This window comes from Taudactylus pleione, unplaced genomic scaffold (genome assembly GCF_031769625.1).
Source record: "Taudactylus pleione unplaced genomic scaffold, aTauple2 ptg001066l, whole genome shotgun sequence".
NCBI classification, from domain to species: domain Eukaryota; kingdom Metazoa; phylum Chordata; class Amphibia; order Anura; family Myobatrachidae; genus Taudactylus; species Taudactylus pleione.
The window spans coordinates 56571-75453 of record NW_028285467.1 but is presented as its reverse complement, the minus strand read 5'-3'; the positions used below and the strand labels follow the sequence as shown (position 1 = coordinate 75453).

General features: G+C 41.2%; 1 protein-coding gene across 1 annotated transcript in view; it reads left to right on the top strand.

Moving 5' to 3' along the window:
* LOC148453889 (vomeronasal type-2 receptor 26-like) overlaps positions 1-12308 on the top strand; it is a 131360-nt gene extending 119052 nt beyond the window's left edge. The window contains exon 5 of the mRNA XM_088461555.1: positions 11365-12308. Within this exon, the coding sequence (XP_088317681.1) occupies positions 11365-12308 (944 nt within the window). The remainder of the gene's footprint in view (positions 1-11364) is intronic.
* Positions 12309-18883: the final 6575 nt, after the last annotated feature.

Here is an 18883-nt window from a genome sequence, read left to right as displayed (position 1 = left end):
AGAGGCCACATGAGCCGGAAATAACTCCGGAATGGTCTCGTTATAAAAACAGGGGGAGTCCTCCGCATCACCCGACGGGCGGAAGTGACATTCCAACAGCCGCCGGAAACTGTATTTGCGTATCATTGAACTAGCCGCCGGAAACTAACAAAAATACTGTGGAACGCGGAAGGTTCAATATAATACTCAAATTATATAAATTTCAAGCCCAAGGATAGCACATGATTGGTGGTTTACAATGCACTAAGACATAAAATGGTATTGACATAAACAGTTAAACTCACATATCACCTGACTTTATACAATACAATGCATGATACATCTAAAACACTAATAGCCAAAAAAACTCTTTACTAAAGGGACAAAGACATACATAAATGCATCAATCTCTGGTCTCCATCACAAATCTTCATATGAGGCAATTATAGTGAAGTATTCCAATCTTGGTTTTTCAGTTCTTTCAAATAGTCCCAGGTGATGTAAAATCTTCATAAGATCCCCCAAAAAAAGGAAAAACAAAAAAGGAAAAACAAAAACACATAAGCAACCGTATTATAAAAGATCTAAAGGACAAACCAAAAAACTACAAAAACCATTTTAACTCAAAATCTTTGTTTAGTCCCCAAGGTATCAGGGTCTTCAGTGAAAAAATGCACTTCATTTCAGCCTTTGCTAACATTGTGGCTGTATCCCCTGATCTCAAATTGCCCCTTATGGCATTCAACCCGTAAAAACCAATTATACCGTCCGGGGAACATCCATGGAATTCTTTAAAGTGCATTGACAGAGCATGGGTCTCCATACCTTTATTTATATTACGTAAATGCTCACTTATTCTAACTTTTAATGGTCGTGAAGTACGGCCAATATAAAATTTATTACACTTACATTCAATCCCATATACCACATTTTTGCTATTACAAGTTACAAAGTCTTTTATCTGAAAATCCTTTCTATTAATCCGGACCACTTCTGTTTTATTCCTTCCATCCCCTTTAATAGATCTACAACCTAAACAGGCACCACATCTGAAAAAACCTTTTGATAAAATGTTTGTTTTATTTTTAGATGGTTCAAGAAAACTCTTTACTAATTTGTTTTTAAGGTTCGGGGCTTTTCTGTAAATACATATTGGCTTGTCCGGTACCATAGTACCCAAAATGGGGTCTCTTTTAAGGATCCCCCAATGTTTTTTAAGGATCTTTTCAAATATCTCTGTATTCTTTGGAATAATCAGTAATGAACGCCCATTGGTACTTGTTATCTTTGGAGGGTGATTGACGTTTTTTATCTTGGAGAAGATCTCTCCTTTATAAAGCCTTCACTTTATCTAAGGATTCATTTATTCTGTCTTCCTTGTAACCACATGCCTTAAATCTAGCTTTCATTTCTTCAGCTTGGCAGTGAAAGACCCGTGGATCTGAACAATTTCTCTGTAACCTTTTCAACTGGCCTGATGGAATTGAATCAAGCCAGTTGTTATGGTGACAACTAGTCATATTAATATAAGTCCCTGAATCTGTTGGTTTTACATAATTTTTGGTTTCTATTCGACCATCCTTTATATAAACTGTGATATTCAAAAAATTGAGACTTATTTGACTAATTTCAAAAGTTAAAAGGATGTTCCTATCATTATTATTTAGATGATTACAAAAATTATGAAGACTTGATCTATCTCCCCTCCATACAAAGAAAATGTCATCTATATACCTGCGATAGGACACCAAGCCCGCCCCAAGCTCACCAACACCCCACATGGCTTCCTCCTCCCACATGCCCATGAAGAGGTTGGCATAGCTCGGGGCGAACTTGGTGCCTGTCTTCTGCAGAAAATACTCATCCTTAAACAGAAAAAAATTATTTGTTAAAATAAAATTAATCCCATCCAAGAGAAAACATTGCAAGTCCTTTGATAAATCGGAAGTGCTAAGAAAATATTTAGTGGCTGCAATTCCCAAATCATGACTGATGATCATATACAGGGAGCTTACATCTGATGTTATCATATAGAAATCATTCTCCCATTGGATTTTTCCCAAAGATATTAAGAAATCTTTTGTGTCTCTTAAGTGTGATTTATTATGGAAAACTAGAGGCTGTAGATAATAGTCAATAAATTCAGACAGATTTGAGGAGATAGAATCTACACCGGAGATAATTGGTCAGCCCGGTGGATTACATAAACTTTTGTGCACCTTTGGCAATACGGAAATTACCGGTGTAATATGGTTGTCATTAATAATAAACGATGCTTCTTTGTGAGTGAGAGTACCTTTATGTTCATGGTTATCTATCAGAGTTTTCAGTTTACTACACATAGCTTTTGTGGGATCTCCTCATAATTTTTTATAGGTTTTTATGTCATGTAATTGTCTGTAAACCTCTCCCTCATAATCCTCAATATTTAAAACCACCACTCCTCCACCTTTATCGGCGGGTTTCACAATCAAGTTTGTATTATCTCTTAGATCTTTAAGGGCTGCTCTTTCTTTTACTGTTAAATTACAACTCTTCTTTTGTATTTTGTTGTTATTGTGTCTTTTGATGTTCAATTTTTATAAATCTTCTGAGACCAAGGCATTAAAAGTGTCCAAAAATTGACCCCTTACATGCTGTGGATAAAAGATTGATTTTGGACGAAACGGAGTGACGGATGTCTCTTCCGTCAAAGTTTCACTTTGAAAAAATGTTTTTATCGTTAATTTACGAATAAATCTTTGAGTATCCACATAAATATTAAAAGGATTGATGTAATGATTTGGAGCGTATTTCAAACCCTTCTCTAGTAAGGATTCCTCATCTTTGGACAAGACATGCGAGCTGAGATTGAAAATTTTAGCCTTTGAATATTTATCTGACAATGACGTGTCTTTCAAAACATTAGTATTATCCCTTTGTTGAATATCTTTTATATTTTTATTTCTAATTTTTTTCTTGCCCTTCTTCCTACTTTCAATTTTTAATTTTCCCCCTCTTTTCCCCCGTACTTTCCTTTTTTTTTATTATTATTATTTGTGGTGTTTTCTATGAGGGTTCTCCCCTAAAAAAGAGGTACGTCTCCTGTTTAAAGGTGAAAATCGATTAGCGTGTGAGAAAGGACTTAACATATATCTATCTTCATCATATCTCCCATTCCAAGGTCCCAAAAAAAATCATCTAACTCGTGGTAGTTCCTATCATCCCTTCCTCTGGACTTAACTTCATACTTATTGTTTCTATTTCTTTGATTCTTCTCTGATTGATGTCTATCTCTTTTATCATTCATCCTAATTGGAGAAGAGCGATCATATCTTCTTGGTGTAATCCTTCTATGTTTATATCTATCCCTATCTTTTGAGATACCTACAGTAGTATAGGATTCTTTTCGAATTTTAGGGTGTGTTTCGCCTTTGGGATCACTTTTATATAAAAGGTTAGTTTTGTCCCTATTAAATTTACTTGCTTTTTTTGCAGTAATAGCCTTCTCAGCTCTTTGGATCCTGTATTCTATACCGCTTTCCAAACGTTTGAAAATTTCCGAATCAATATATGGTGTCACTAAGGATTCTAAAATACTGATCTCCTCATCTAATGAATTTAATTATTTTCTACGTTCTTTTATTATCAAATCCATTAATGAAAAAACACAAGTCCTTAATAATTTTATCCCAATCCTTTTTAAAAGTCTCACTCGCTGTAGTAAAGGAGGCTCTCTTGTCAATTTTTTACCCTTTAGGGATAAGTTGATGTGCTATATAGTTCTCTAAAGTTGTCACCTCCCACCAGATTTTATTCTCCTTCTGTAATAATATCTCCAATTTCTTCATCATTCCCTCTAGATGTTCATCTAACAATTCTATGGAGTCATTCATATTGTTAAATAATTTATCAGAAATCAAACATCTTTCTTCCCTAAATTTAAACATCATAATAACAATTGCTGCAGGGTAGGGAAACCTCTTAAATGGTGATAAATAACAAAATAGTTTACAAAAGTTAAAAAGGTTTCAACCTAGTCTGCGCACAGCAGCCAATAATGGGAGTTCTCGATGCTAATAGGTGTCCCCACACCTAAGAATATAATATTTAGACACAGAAGGCAACAAGAACTAATTATTCTGCAGACCTCGCTCTGCTCCGGATTTCCATTACTACAGGGTTCTACTCTGTCCAAGGTCCTCAATGCCATCCAGAGTTGTTAGCCTCATACTGGACTCTGGGTTCCCTGCCACATTAGTACTTATATGTTAAAGACTGCATATATATATTTGGGGATTCTCTCCTATACTTATTATTGTATATATGAATCTCTGTGCTGTTTGAGACTTTATATGAGACCTTACTGATTATATTTCTTTTGTGAATAAATTCTATTTTACTTTCATCCTGTGCTACTGAGTTTCATGGAAAGGTAATTCCTAAGACCACCCCAGTTTATTGTGCATAGTAGGCCTCCCTCCCTCCAGGAGTCTCAAGTGTCTGTAGCCGTGACAGTTTGCACAGACCTAAAAATGAATCCGGATCTGGAACAGGCTACTGGGGTACAGGTGCTCCATGGTGTGACCGCTCGTTTGGAAGTACAGAAAAATACTCAAGTTCAAGTTTTACAATGTCTACAGGATCTTTCCAAACATCTTTATAAACTTAAAATTCCTGTTACAAGTACATCTGGGGTTTCTGCTTCTCATTTACGCTTACCGACTCCCACCTCTTATGCTGGTAATCCAAAAACATGTAGAGAATTTCTCAACCATTGTGAGATTCATTTTGAATTGTTATCTCAGAGTTTTACCACCTCTCGTGTCAAAGTGGCTTATATTATGTCATTATTGTCTGGTGCTGCTCTTGAGTGGGCCTCTCCTTTATGGGAGAGAAATGATGCTTTAATGTCTTATTACCAAGCTTTTGTTTCTACTTTTAAAAGGATATTTGATGAACCTGGAAGATCAGTGGCCACATCTGTGGACATTCTATGAGTAAAGCAGGGAGCAGCTCCAGTTGGTCAGTATGTGGTTTGTTTTCAAGCTATAGCCACAGAACTTAAGTGGAACAATGAGGCATTAAGAGCAGCCTATTGGAATGGTCTCTCTGAGAGACTTAAAGATGAGTTGGTGACTCAGGATTTTCCTGAGAGTTTGGATGAGTTAATTTCATTGACTATTAAAATTGATCTGCGTATGTGAGAACGAGGGGTTCAGAGGAATCGCACTGAGTGTTTTAAAAATTCTCCTCCCCAGTCTCGTTCTGTTCATGGTACATCTGATGAGCCTATGCAAATTAATAAAGCCAAATTGTCTGAAGTGGAGAAGCAACGTAGAAGGCGTTCTAATCTGTGCTTGTATTGTGCATCCTCAGAACATTTTTTGGCTAAATGTCCAATAAGGCCAGGAAACGGCCATCCCTAGTTGATGGAGGGGAAGTAAAACTAGGGGTACTCTCTAAGGTTTTCCCCAAAAAAGATTGTTTAATTTCTGTGAGCATTCCTGACTTTGGTTCTTCATGTCAACAGTTTTCTGCATTACTAGATTCTGGAGCAGCTGGCAATTTTATTTAATTGTCTTTGGTTCAAAAGTTGAAAATTCCTGTTGTTAAATTAACCTGTTCTTTTTCCCTTTCTGCAGTAAATGGGACTAGAATTTCTAATGGATGTTACACATCAAACAAAGTCTATGAAGTTGAGGGTAGGAGCTTTGCATGAAGAAAGTTTAGAGTTTTTGGTATTACCTATTTCTATGTATGATAAAGTTCTTGGTTTACCATGGTTAACTCTTCATAACCCTCATATTGATTGGAATTGTTCTCAAATTCTTTCTTGGTGTCCCAAATGCAAATTAAATTGTTAGATTCCTGTGGTTCGATTGGCTGAAGTGAAAGTAGATGTTCCACCCTCTCTCCCACAGCCTTATCATGAATTTGCTGATTTCTTTTCTGAGCAGGCAGCAGGCAAACTTCCACTGCATCGTCCCTGGGATTGTCCTATTGAACTTATCCCTGGTAAAATGCCACCTAAAGGTCGAGTATAGCCTCTCTCTGTTCCTGAAATTCAAGCCATGTTGGAGTATGTGCGAGAAAACCTACGAAAGGGGTTTATCAGGCTTTCTTCATCTCCCACTGGAGCGGGCTTCTTTTTTGTAAAGAAAAAAGATGACGGTCTTTGTCCATGTATCGACTTTAGAGGTCTAAATGAGATTACGGTAAAAAATAAATATCCTTTACCTCTCATTATGGAATTGTTTGATAGAGTTAAGGGTTCTCAACTATTTACTAAATTTGATCTAAAAGGAGCTTATAACTTGATCAGAGTTAAAGAGGCTGATGAGTGGAAAAACGCGTTTAATACACGAGATGGCCATTATGAGAACCTCGTCATGCCTTTTGGTTTAAGTAATGCTCCTGCGGTGTTCCAGGAGTTTGTGAATTAAATTTTCTGAGATATACTTTACCAGTTTGTTTTTGTTTATCTTGATGATATTTAGATTTTTTTCCCAGGAATCTTTCTGATCATTGTACCCATGTTAAAGAGGTATTAAGTCGTTTTCGAGCTAATAAATTTATGGTAAGATCTCCAAGTGTGTTTTTGAAGTTCCAGTTATACCCTTTTTGGGGTATATCGTCTCAGGTCTCCGGAGCTTCAGATGGACCCTGAAAAGTTAAAGGCTATTCAAGATTGGGTTTTGCCCACTTCGTTAAAGTCTATTCAGAGATTTTTAGGCTTTACCAATTATTACAGAAAGTTTATCAAAGCGTTTTCAATGATTGTAGCCCCAATTACTGCTATGACAAAAAAAGGGGCTAATCCCAAAGTGTGGTCCCCAGAGGCATTGAATGCCTTTCAGATTCTTAAAGATGCATTTTCTGCGGCCCCCATTCTAGTTCAACCTGATGTTGAGAAGCCATTTATGCTACTTATGGAGTTGGGGCTGTTTTGTCTCAAATGGCTGCAGATGGAAGAACAGTGTCTTGTGGTTTCTTTTCACAAAAGTTTTCTAGTGCTGAGAGTAATTACTCCATCGGGGACCAAGAACTGTTAGCTATTAAGTTAGCTTTGGAGGAATGGAGATATTTATTAGAAGGCGCAAAACATCCTATAACTATTTTTACAGACCATAACAATTTGTTGTATTTGAAGACTTCCCATTGTCTGAACCCACGACAAGCTCGTTGGGCACTCTTCTTTTCTCGTTTTGATTTTGTCGTTAGGTATCGTCCAGGTTCTTTGACTAAAAAGGCAGATGCTCTCTCATGCTCAATGTTGGAAGAGAAATAAAATGAGGATCAAAGGTACCCTATAATAAACACTCTGGCTTTTTCTTCAATTTCCATCTCTCCTGATCCTCCTACTGGGAAGATATTTTTGGCACCTGAGTTACGAGGTAAACTTCTTTCCTGGGCTCATAATTCTCATTTCTCTGGACTCTTTTTTGCAATGTTCCTATTGGTGGTCTTCCATGAAAAAAGATGTCCAAGAATTTATACGTTCTTGTTCTAAGTGTGTACAACATAAGTCCTCCTGGCAGTCTCCAGTTGGTCCTCTCCATCCACTACTCATTTCCACCCAGCCATGGACCCATCTTTCCATGGATTTTATTACAGATCTTCCTGAGTCTAGGGGGTGTACAGTTATTGGGTGGTGTTGGATCGTTTTACCAAGATGGCTCATTTTTGTCCTTTGGCTCGAATTCCATCATCCGCCAAATTAGCACAAGTATTTGTCAAAGAGATATTTCATCTTCATGGACTTCCTTCTGATAGTGTCTGATCGGGGTGTCCAGTTTGTTGCTCGGTTTTGGAGGGCTTTATGTTCATCATTGCAAATTAAATTACAGTTTTCTTCTGCATATCATCCTCAGTCAAATGGACAAACTGAAAGAGTGAACCAGGAGTTGGAGACCTTCTTAAGAATGTATATTTCTTCCTCCCAAGATGATTGGATGGATTTTTTGCCTTGGGTTGAGTTTGCTCATAACTTTCATTATTCGTCTGCTACAGGTGCTACAGGTGTAAGTTCTTTTTTTGCCAATACTGGTCGACATCCTCGAGTTCCTGAGCTTCAGTCAATTCCTACTGTGGACGTCCCAGCAGCTAAAGCTACTCTCCAACATTTTTCTGGAATTTGGACCTAGGTACATAAGTGAGAGGAAAGCCTCACAATTATAAAACCTTTGCTGATAGAAAACGTTTGGCTGTTCTTAAGTATTCTGTTGGGGAACGTGTCTTGTTGTCTACTAGAAATCTTAGACTTAAGTACCTACCATGAAGTTTGCTCCCTGGTATATTGGTCCTTTTCGTATTATAAAAATTACCAACCCAGTGGCATGTAAATTACAGTTACCTCCAACTATGCCTGTACCTAACTCCTTTCATGTCTCCTTGCTTAGACCATTGATTCTTAATCGATTTCATGACAGCTTGCCTAAAGTACCTCCCATAACAACTGCTCGAGGTGTGGAGTTTGAGCTCGATAAGATTCTGGATTCACATAAGCATCAAAAGCAATTGCAATATCTTGTAGACTGGAAGGGTTATGGCCCGAAGGAGAGATCTTGGATTAAAGACTCTGATGTCCATGCTCCTATGTTGATACGTAATTTTCATGCTAAATTCCCTTTAAAACCTGGTGGGTGTTTGGAGACCACCCAAAAAGGGGGGGGGTACTGTCAGGCCTGTGATTATTTCAGTACATAAAGATAGACTACTTTTGCCAAAGTTCCATTGGTCATTGGAGGAGCTATCCTGCTTGCTGGCATGCCTCTCATTCAGGGAATAGAGTGTTAAAGAGATCATCTATTTCCCAGGTGTCGTCAGGTTGCACCCGGCCGATTTCAGTCCCCCATGTGGCCGTAGTCCTACTTACCCAAGTTGCCTGGGGTATAGAGACTGACAAGAGTCAACTGCTACTGGCTAATATACATCTGGGGTCTGGAAACGGAATTCTGTGTAACCCCAGGTGCAGTGTTACTCGCCTCTGGGAGCGTTGCGTTATCTGCTTATTACTTGCTCCCTTCAGTGCATTTAGGATGAATCCTTGCTTGATATAAAGCTGAGGGGGATCCGAATACAGATAAAAATAAACCTTTATGAGCACCTACAGCATATGCTGTATGTAAGTTAGGTACGAAGTACCTCCTTTCGTTTATTTCATCATTGGTGAAGAGGTTTTCTCTGGATAGTTAAAGATACCAAGATAAGCACATACTCGCATCTTGGCATGTGAGTTTTGGTACGCATCTATTGAACTACATCCAGATATCCACTTTGCACAAATATTATATGGACTGATTTTAAACTCATTCATTTTTTCATTGTGTTAAGAGATTTTTTTGTACTATGTGTTTTCTTTTATGTACCGCATGGAGTTCACCATGACTTGTTGAGAACCTACAAAACAGGAGACTGTGTTTAATTTCTCTCGAAAAAGGAATAAGTATCTTTTTTCTTTTTCTTTGTGATATTCAGTGCCATCCTGTGGCAGAAATCTATTATTGTTTTGTTGTTTGTTAAGAGTTTAGTGAGACTCTTTTTTTCTTTTGTGCACACAGGGGCTGCAGGTTTTTGCGCAACCATATATAGCCTCATTTTTTCACATTGCTCTGTTGCTTAGTTTACTCAGCCAGCCTTTGGACAATATTTGTGACAAATATTGTGAGCAGTGAGGTGGTCAAAATTGTCTGGAAATTAATGTTATTGAGGTTAATAATACTGTAGGAACAAAACATGCCTACATTACATGATTTTAGCTGTTTATATTATATATTTTTTTTAAAAACTACAGATCGAAAACCAAAACACATGAGGGTGTTTTTGGCAAAACCAAAACACAACAAAGAATTAGAACAAAAACAAAAACATGGGTGTCGGCACACATCTCTACAATAGAGTTAGTCTGAGACACAACAAGTTTCATAGATCAGTTTATGGAAAATTATTTTTATAATGTGCTTGATAATACATATATTTACATGTTTCAATAATATACAAACACATGTATTTAATATAGAACAAAAAACTAACAGTTTCATTATTCAGGTGAAGAGTTATGGATGAATAATACAAACAACACATAAAACAGAATAAAGCTTTCATTATTCACATGTACAGTTATGGGTGGTCAATCCTGGAAACAGAAAAACAGAATAAAGCTTTCATTATTCACATGTACAGTTATGGGTGGTCAATCCTGGAAACAGAAAAACAGAATAAAGCTTTCATTATTCACATGTACAGTTATGGGTGGTCAATCCTTGTAACATAAAAACAGAATAAAGCTTTCATTATTCACATGTACAGTTATGGGTGGTCAATCCTTGTAACAGAAAAACAGAATAAAGCTTTCATTATTCACATGTACAGTTATGGGTGGTCAATCCTTGTAACAGAAAAACAGTATAAAGCTTTCATTATTCACGTGTACAGTTAGAGATGGCCAATACTGGTAACAGAAAAACAGTATAAAGCTTTCATTATTCACGTGTACAGTTATGGGTGGTCAATCCTGGTAACAGAAAAACAGAATAAAGCTTTCATTATTCACGTGTACAGTTATGGGTGGTCAATCCTGGAAACAGAAAAACAGAATAAAGCTTTCATTATTCACGTGTACAGTTATGGGTGGTCAATCCTGGAAACAGAAAAACAGAATAAAGCTTTCATTATTCACATGTACAGTTATGGGTGGTCAATACTGGTGACAAAAAAAAACAGAATAAAGCTTTCATTATTCACATGTACAGTTATGGGTGGCCAATACTGGTGACAAAAAAAAACAGAATAAAGCTTTCATTATTCACGTGTACAGTTATGGGTGGTCAATACTGGTGACAAAAAAAAACAGAATAAAGCTTTCATTATTCACATGTACAGTTATGGGTGGTCAATCCTGGAAACAGAAAAACAGAATAAAGCTTTCATTATTCACATGTACAGTTATGGGTGGTCAATACTGGTGACAAAAAAAAACAGAATAAAGCTTTCATTATTCACATGTACAGTTATGGGTGGCCAATACTGGTGACAAAAAAAAACAGAATAAAGCTTTCATTATTCACGTGTACAGTTATGGGTGGTCAATACTGGTGACAAAAAAAAACAGAATAAAGCTTTCATTATTCACATGTACAGTTATGGGTGGCCAATACTGGTAACAGAAAAACAGAATGAAGCTTTCATTATTCAGGTAAACAGTAATGGTATAATAGCACTGATTTTGGAGAATATATCATCTATTTTTCTTATGTGTCTGTTTTTGTATCTTACTTTATGAACAGTTCCACATCCACAACTTACTAATTATACATAATGTTAAATAAAAGTAAAATAATACCAGTAAGGTAATATGATGACAATTCAAACAAATTGATTGATGTAACAATAACTCTTTTTCAGATATGGAGAAATGTCTGAAGTGTCCTGAACATCAGTGGTCCAATGACAGAAGAGATGCCTGTATTGAGAGAACAATCGAGTTCCTATCTTATGGAGAGATATTGGGCATCTCCCTTACTTCCATTGCTCTATTATTGTGTTGTCTGACTGCTGTCATTTCAGGAATATTTATCAAATACAGAGAAACTATTGTGGTAAAAGCCAATAACCAGACCCTCAGCTTCATCCTCCTCATCTCACTCATTTTAGCCTTTCTGTGTCCTCTGTTATTTATTGGACGCCCCATGGAGATGTCCTGTCTCCTCAGACAAGTGGCTTTTGGGAACCTTTTTACTGTTGCACTTTCTTCACTTTTGGCCAAAACAGTCACCGTTGTCCTTGCCTTCAAAGCCACCAACCCAGACCAGAGACAGTTACAGTGGCTGAGGAAACATTCATCAAGAGCTATACTTGTCATCTGCTCCTTTGGGGAGGTTGTGATCTGTGCCTTATGGCTAGGCTTATCTCCACCATTCCCAGATTATGACACCCAGGTAGAGGTTGGGAAGATGATCTTACAATGTAATGAAGGATCTGTCACTGCCTTCTACATTATGACTGGCTACATGGGAGGCCTGGCTGCTTTATGCTTTATTGTAGCCTCATTAGCCAGGAAGCTCCCAGACACATTCAATGAAGCTCAGTACATCACATTCAGCATGGGGGTCTTCTGCAGTGTTTGGATCGCCTTCATCCCAGCCTACCTTAGCGCCAAGGGGAAATACACTGTGGCCTTTGAGGTATTTGCCATTTTGGCTTCCAGTGCTGGACTTCTTGGCTGTATCTTCATCCCTAAATGTTACATTATTCTTATAAGACCAGATTTGAACACCAGGGCCTATTTAACTACAAGAAGAAGGAAAGAAAATGGCAGCTCTAACACAGAACTAACACAGATAGAGTAATAAAATGGAAAATTCTGTGTATATACATGAATATACGAGGGTTGATTGAAAAGTAATGAGACGGATGTTTTATTCAGAATAAGATGACTCCACAGGATCTGAACATTTTTCTTTTGTAAAGTAGCCTCCTTCACATTCAATACATTTTTTGCCGCATTTCAACAACAGGTCAAAGAAGTGCAGTAGACGGTTTTGTGACATCACTGTTAGTGTTGCAGCTGTGGCATTTTTCATTTCATCATCTGTTGAGAACTTCTTTCCACGCAGTTTGTTTTTTCAGGGTTGGGAATGCCCAGAAATCACAGGGTGCTAAGTCCGGGCTATATGGAGGGTGCTTCAGTGCTGTCCCATTAATTTCAGTCTGTGCTGCCAATGAAACAGCAGCAACATGTGGTCGGCCATTGTCTTGGAGCAAACACCACTGTTCCTTCAGCAAATGTGGCCTTTTCTTCCTCATGGCTCCACGCAAATGGGTTTTCAGGATATGCATAGTAGTCACCATTAATTTTCTGGCCCCAGGAACTCAATGCTGTAGGATCATATCGTGTGCATCAAAAAACAGCAGAAGCATGACTTTACATACCGAAGGAATCACACAGAATTTTTTGGGTGGAGGTGAATTTGCAGGTTTCCATATACTGGACAGTTGTTAGGATTCTGGAACATATCCGCAATTCATCACACATCACAGTCGATGGCAGGAAATCAGGTATCCTCTCCGACATTTGAACAGTGTTCTTGCACGATTCAACTCAGCGTTACATCTGCTATTCTGTGAGATTTCTGGGTGCCCACCTGGCACACACGTGATGCATTTACAGTTCCTTTGTTACAGTATGCTGAACCCATTGGAATGAGATGCCAAGTGCAGCCACAAGTTTGCGTAAAGTTACCTTCTGTCATTTTGCAACATCTCCGCAGTTTTGACGATGGTGACATCTGTAACCGCAGTGGATGGTCTCCCAGAATATACTTCATCAGTCACTCACGTATTACCCTCTTTGAAGTGCTTCCACCACTGAAATACTGCAGTGCGGTTTATTGTTTCTCCACCGTATGCCCCAACATTTCATGAGTTTCATTTCAGCTTTTCCCAGGTTTAACACAAAATTCAATCAAACATTTCTGACGTAATCTCACAGACATGTTTTCCTCATCCGCCATGATGAAATGTACGAAGATCTTCCACTCGCTGTGACCAAACAAAGACTATGGCAGTCCAACCGCAGGTTCAGACACATCGATGTATGAGCTTCACAATAACCAGCATAGTGCTGCCACGTCTACCTATGGGACAGGAAAACAGAGGCTGTCTCATTACTTGTCAGTCAGCCCTCGTAGTTCAGGGTAATACAGTTTGGGCTACATTATAAAATGCCAGTTCTAGTAGTGCTGGTGATGACATTTTAGTGGCAACTGGTTTAGATTTCTATTCAAATGTTTGTTTGTAACGGAGATGAAAACAAACATTAAAGTGTTTTTCTCTTTATGACTTGTGTGACTTCCCTTATACAAAGTCCTGATCTGTCAGTAACATGTATGGTTTTCAGATGACTGGGGGCCTGATTCAGACCCGCTCGCGAGTGCTCGCAAGTGGGTCAATGGTGGCCCAGTGCTCATGCGCACCATGGAGCCGGCTCCGTCGTGTGCATGCGCGAGACCCGGATAGCGATGGGCAAACTGTCGCTCCGGGTCTCGTACCAAAGGGGGCGAGCTGTCGATGTTGAGTGACAGCACGCCCCCTTTGGTGGGGGGGCTGCCCAAACGGAGGCGTTCCCATGTGAACGCCTCCGTTTGGGGCCGGCCCCACTGACATCACGAGTGATGTCAGTGGGAGAGATTTTGGCTCTGTGAGGGCCGAAATCTCCCTGGGGCTTGCGGCAATGAGATCCTAACACAAGGGTCTCGTCGCAAGCCCGATGGTCGCGATGGTCTTGACCATCGCGACCATTTTCCTGGCCGCTCGCTATAGCTGTGGGTGGTCACCCACAGCTATGCGAGCAGCCAGGAGGCCGTTCTAAAAAACCAGAAGGTGGGCCCTGGGCCCCATAATATTGGCTTTAATTGTTACTTGTCATCATCTCTCCTCTCTGAGCATTTTTTTTATTTTACCTGACTAAAGTGGAATTTGTAGTGAAAGCAAATCATTTTTCATAGTGAATAATGATCACCAGCCGGTAATATGGGAAACAGGACTGGGATATATGTACTGGGAAAGTCAGAAGACCCACTTTAGCTGAAGACCCTAAGTAGAGCACCACAGCCAGTACAGGAACACAAAGACTACATCACATCCAGAAAGGTGAGCAGATGAGTAGTCAGGCAAATAAAAACTCAGCGCTACACTCTTTAGTATCATAGAATATCATTATCATTTATAACAAGCCACAAAAAGCAACAGGACTGTGCAGTAAGGCGTAAAATAAGGTGTCACAAAAATCATAAGAGGCAAAACACAAGGGTACACAGACAGATTCTCCAGGGATAGAGTTGGCCTCTGGGTCTAGGGGTGTTGGTGTATTAGTTACCCCCATAATAGACATCTGCAGAAGAGGTGTTGGAGGAGAAAACACAAATGATGGTGATAGGGGCTTATTAAAAGAGGAGGGGGCTTGTGTTTACTCCCCATCTGGGGCCCCCTCCTCTCTCCCTGGCTGCTGTCAGTGAACTATAACATCTATAACATTCGATAGTATCGATTGTACTCTGGGGCTTGAGAGAGCACATAACCAACCTCAAGCTGTACGATCAGCCAGGCCTCTAACCTGCTCCCAGAGTGACGTTTTACTACTTCCGGCCTTCTATGTCGGTGTTAGCAGGTAATTTATGTATGCCCCTAAAACGCCCTCAAAACGGTGAGGCACGCCTGCGTTGTTAGACCACCACCCCGTCAACACCCACAAACGGCCTTTCATGTCAATCAACTCTCCGAAGCCACTTCGCATTTTAGATCGCAAAGCCTCGTACGCACATGCGCACAACTAACCGTACGCATGCATGGTTTGGAAACATCGGATGCGTACGACCGAACGTCCACTTACGACCAACTCTGAATGAGGTCCCATATCCTTCTGCAAAACCATCTGATCTACGATGTCAATACAGGATGCGCATCACATCGTAATTGTGTATGAAAACTACTTTTCACACAATTGGTCGTTACGATCATTTGAAAACGGCCATATCGTGTGTATGGTCCCCGGTTTTGTGATACTGTGGAGTCCGTTATCCAGTGGCTGCAGACATGGTCCCTCCAGGAGTTTTGGGAGCTGCTTTTCTCCTTTTCACTGCATTGGTGACTACTCTCCTCAAGTCCTCGTTGTCTGGACTGTGGGCCTGATTCAGAGCCGCTCGTAAGCGGCCGCTCGTTCGCTCTGAGCGATGTTCGCACAACTGCGCATGCGTATGGGCCGTAATGCGCATGCGCAAACCAGTCATTGCGGTCGGAAATCGTGCGCTCGTAAAACAGCGAGGGGCTGCTAATTTGATTGACAGAATGTACCGTTTGTGGGTGGTAACGGGAAGGTGCTTGAAAACGGGGGAGTGGAGATCCGAATGCAGGCGTGCCAAACGGTCAAAAGGGTGTTTAATGGGAGTGCATAATTAGTAAAGCAGCGTCATCGACCACGTCACTTGGTTGTCTTTTAGCCTGAACTGCTCGCAGTGATAGCGGGAAGTAAATCCTACCACAAGCACTGCGAGCAGTTCAGATGCCTTTCGATTAATCTAATAAATACCGGAGATGACGTGTGACGCAAACGGCAAAGAGGCGTCTTTACAAAATAGCGAGCGCATTTTTCGTTCGCTCGCTCAGACATAGAGGCGTCAACAAACCGCAAAGAGCGAGTGCTCAATTTAAATATCCGGTCCCTTTTTTAGGACAACCGTCCGCAAATAGCGTCCGGCTCTGACTCAGGCCCTGTGTCCTCCTGATCTCTCCTCCGCTGATTACTATCAGCACCTTTGTGCTCTCAGACTGTGAGATTTTCAGCTATTTTTGTTATTTTCTTTATGGTTAATATATTTGTTCTTTGGTACTGAGCCTTTGTTTGTTATCATTAACATGTTCAATTATTAATGTAATCACCTGCTTAGCCTTTCTTAGGGGTCTATGTACTATAAAGTGGAGAGAGTAAAAGTACCAACCAATCTGCTACTGTCATGTTACAGACTGTGTTTGAAAAGTGAGTTAGGAGCTGATTGGTTGGTACTTTAACTCTCTCCACTTTATATCTCTTCAAGGCTTAGTACATCTACCTCTATGTTCTATCCTCGTACATTTCTGCATGTGAATAGACCGCCTCATTCTGTGATTGAGTTTTTGTTTATACGTTTCTATCCCTTTACATTATTGTCACAGGGACTGATTCAGCAGTGCATGCGAATGTACAGAATGAGTCCTGCGTAATCACACGCAGCTCCTTCTGTGCCTCTGCCTGATTCAGCAGTGCATGCCAGTGTATAGAATGGGTCCTGCGTAATCACACTCAGCCCCTTCTGTGCCTCTGCCTGATTCAGCAGTGCATGCGAGTATACAGAATGAGTCCTGCGTAATCACATGCAGCCCCTTCTGTGCCTCTGACTGATTCAGCAATGCATGCGAGTGTATAGAATGAGTCCTGCGTAATCACATGCAGCCCCTTCTGTGCCTCTGACTGATTCAGCAGTGCATGCGAGTGTATAGATTGGGTCCTGTGTAATCACACGCAGCTCCTTCTGTGCCTCTGCCTGATTCAGCAGTGCATGCCAGTGTATAGAATGGGTCCTGCGTAATCACACGCAGCCCCTTCTGTGCCTCTGCCTGATTCAGCAGTGCATGCCAGTGTATAGAATGAGTCCTGCGTAATCACACGCAGCCCTTCTGTGCCTCTGACTGATTCAGCAGTGCATGCGAGTGTACAGAATGAGTCCTGCGTAATCACACGCAGCCCTTCTGTGCCTCTGACTGATTCAGCAGTGCATGCGAGTGTACAGAATGAGTCCTGCGTAATCACACGCAGCCCCTTCTGTGCCTCTGCCTGATTCAGCAGTGCATGCGAGTGTACAGAATGGGTCCTGCGTAATCACATGCAGCTCCTTCTGTGCCTCTGCCTGATTCAGCAGTGCATGTGAGTGTACAGAATGGGTCCTGCGTAATCACACGCAGCTCCTTCTGTGCCTCTGCCTGATTCAGCAGTGCATGCGAGTGTACAGAATGGGTCCTGCGTAATCACACGTAGCTCCTTCTGTGCCTCTGCCTGATTCAGCAGTGCATGCCAGTGTACAGAATGGGTCCTGCGTAATCACACGCAGCTCCTTCTGTGCCTCTGCCTGATTCAGCAGTGCATGCCAGTGTACAGAATGGGTCCTGCGTAATCACACGCAGCTCCTTCTGTGCCTCTGCCTGATTCAGCAGTGCATGCCAGTGTATAGAATGGGTCCTGCGTAATCACATGCAGCCCCTTCTGTGCCTCTGCCTGATTCAGCAGTGCATGCCAGTGTACAGAATGGGTCCTGCGTAATCACACGCAGCCCCTTCTGTGCCTTTGCCTGATTCAGCAGTGCATGCGAGTGTACAGAATGGGTCCTGCGTAATCACACGCAGCCCCTTCTGTGCCTCTGCCTGATTCAGCAGTGCATGCGAGTGTACAGAATGGGTCCTGCGTAATCACATGCAGCTCCTTCTGTGCCTCTGCCTGATTCAGCAGTGCATGTGAGTGTACAGAATGGTTCCTGCGTAATCACACGCAGCTCCTTCTGTGCCTCTGCCTGATTCAGCAGTGCATGCGAGTGTACAGAATGGGTCCTGCGTAATCACACGTAGCTCCTTCTGTGCCTCTGCCTGATTCAGCAGTGCATGCCAGTGTACAGAATGGGTCCTGCGTAATCACACGCAGCTCCTTCTGTGCCTCTGCCTGATTCAGCAGTGCATGCCAGTGTACAGAATGGGTCCTGCGTAATCACACGCAGCTCCTTCTGTGCCTCTGCCTGATTCAGCAGTGCATGCCAGTGTATAGAATGGGTCCTGCGTAATCACATGCAGCCCCTTCTGTGCCTCTGCCTGATTCAGCAGTGCATGCCAGTGTACAGAATGGGTCCTGCGTAATCACACGCAGCCCCTTCTGTGCCTCTGCCTGATTCAGCAGTGCATGCGAGTGTACAGAATGGGTCCTGCGTAATCACACGCAGCTCCTTCTGTGCCTCTGCCTGATTCAGCAGTGCATGCCAGTGTACAGAATGGGTCCTGCGTAATCACACGCAGCTCCTTCTGTGCCTCTGCCTGATTCAGCAGTGCATGCCAGTGTACAGAATGGGTCCTGTGTAATCACACGCAGCTCCTTCTGTGCCTCTGCCTGATTCAGCAGTGCATGCCAGTGTACAGAATGGGTCCTGTGTAATCACACGCAGCTTCTTCTGTGCCTCTGCCTGATTCAGCAGTGCATGCGAGTGTACAGAATGGGTCCTGTGTAATCACATGCAGCCCCTTCTGTGCCTCTGCCTGATTCAGCAGTGCATGCCAGTGTACAGAATGGGTCCTGTGTAATCACACGCAGCCCCTTCTGTGCCTCTGCCTGATTCAGCAGTGCATGCCAGTG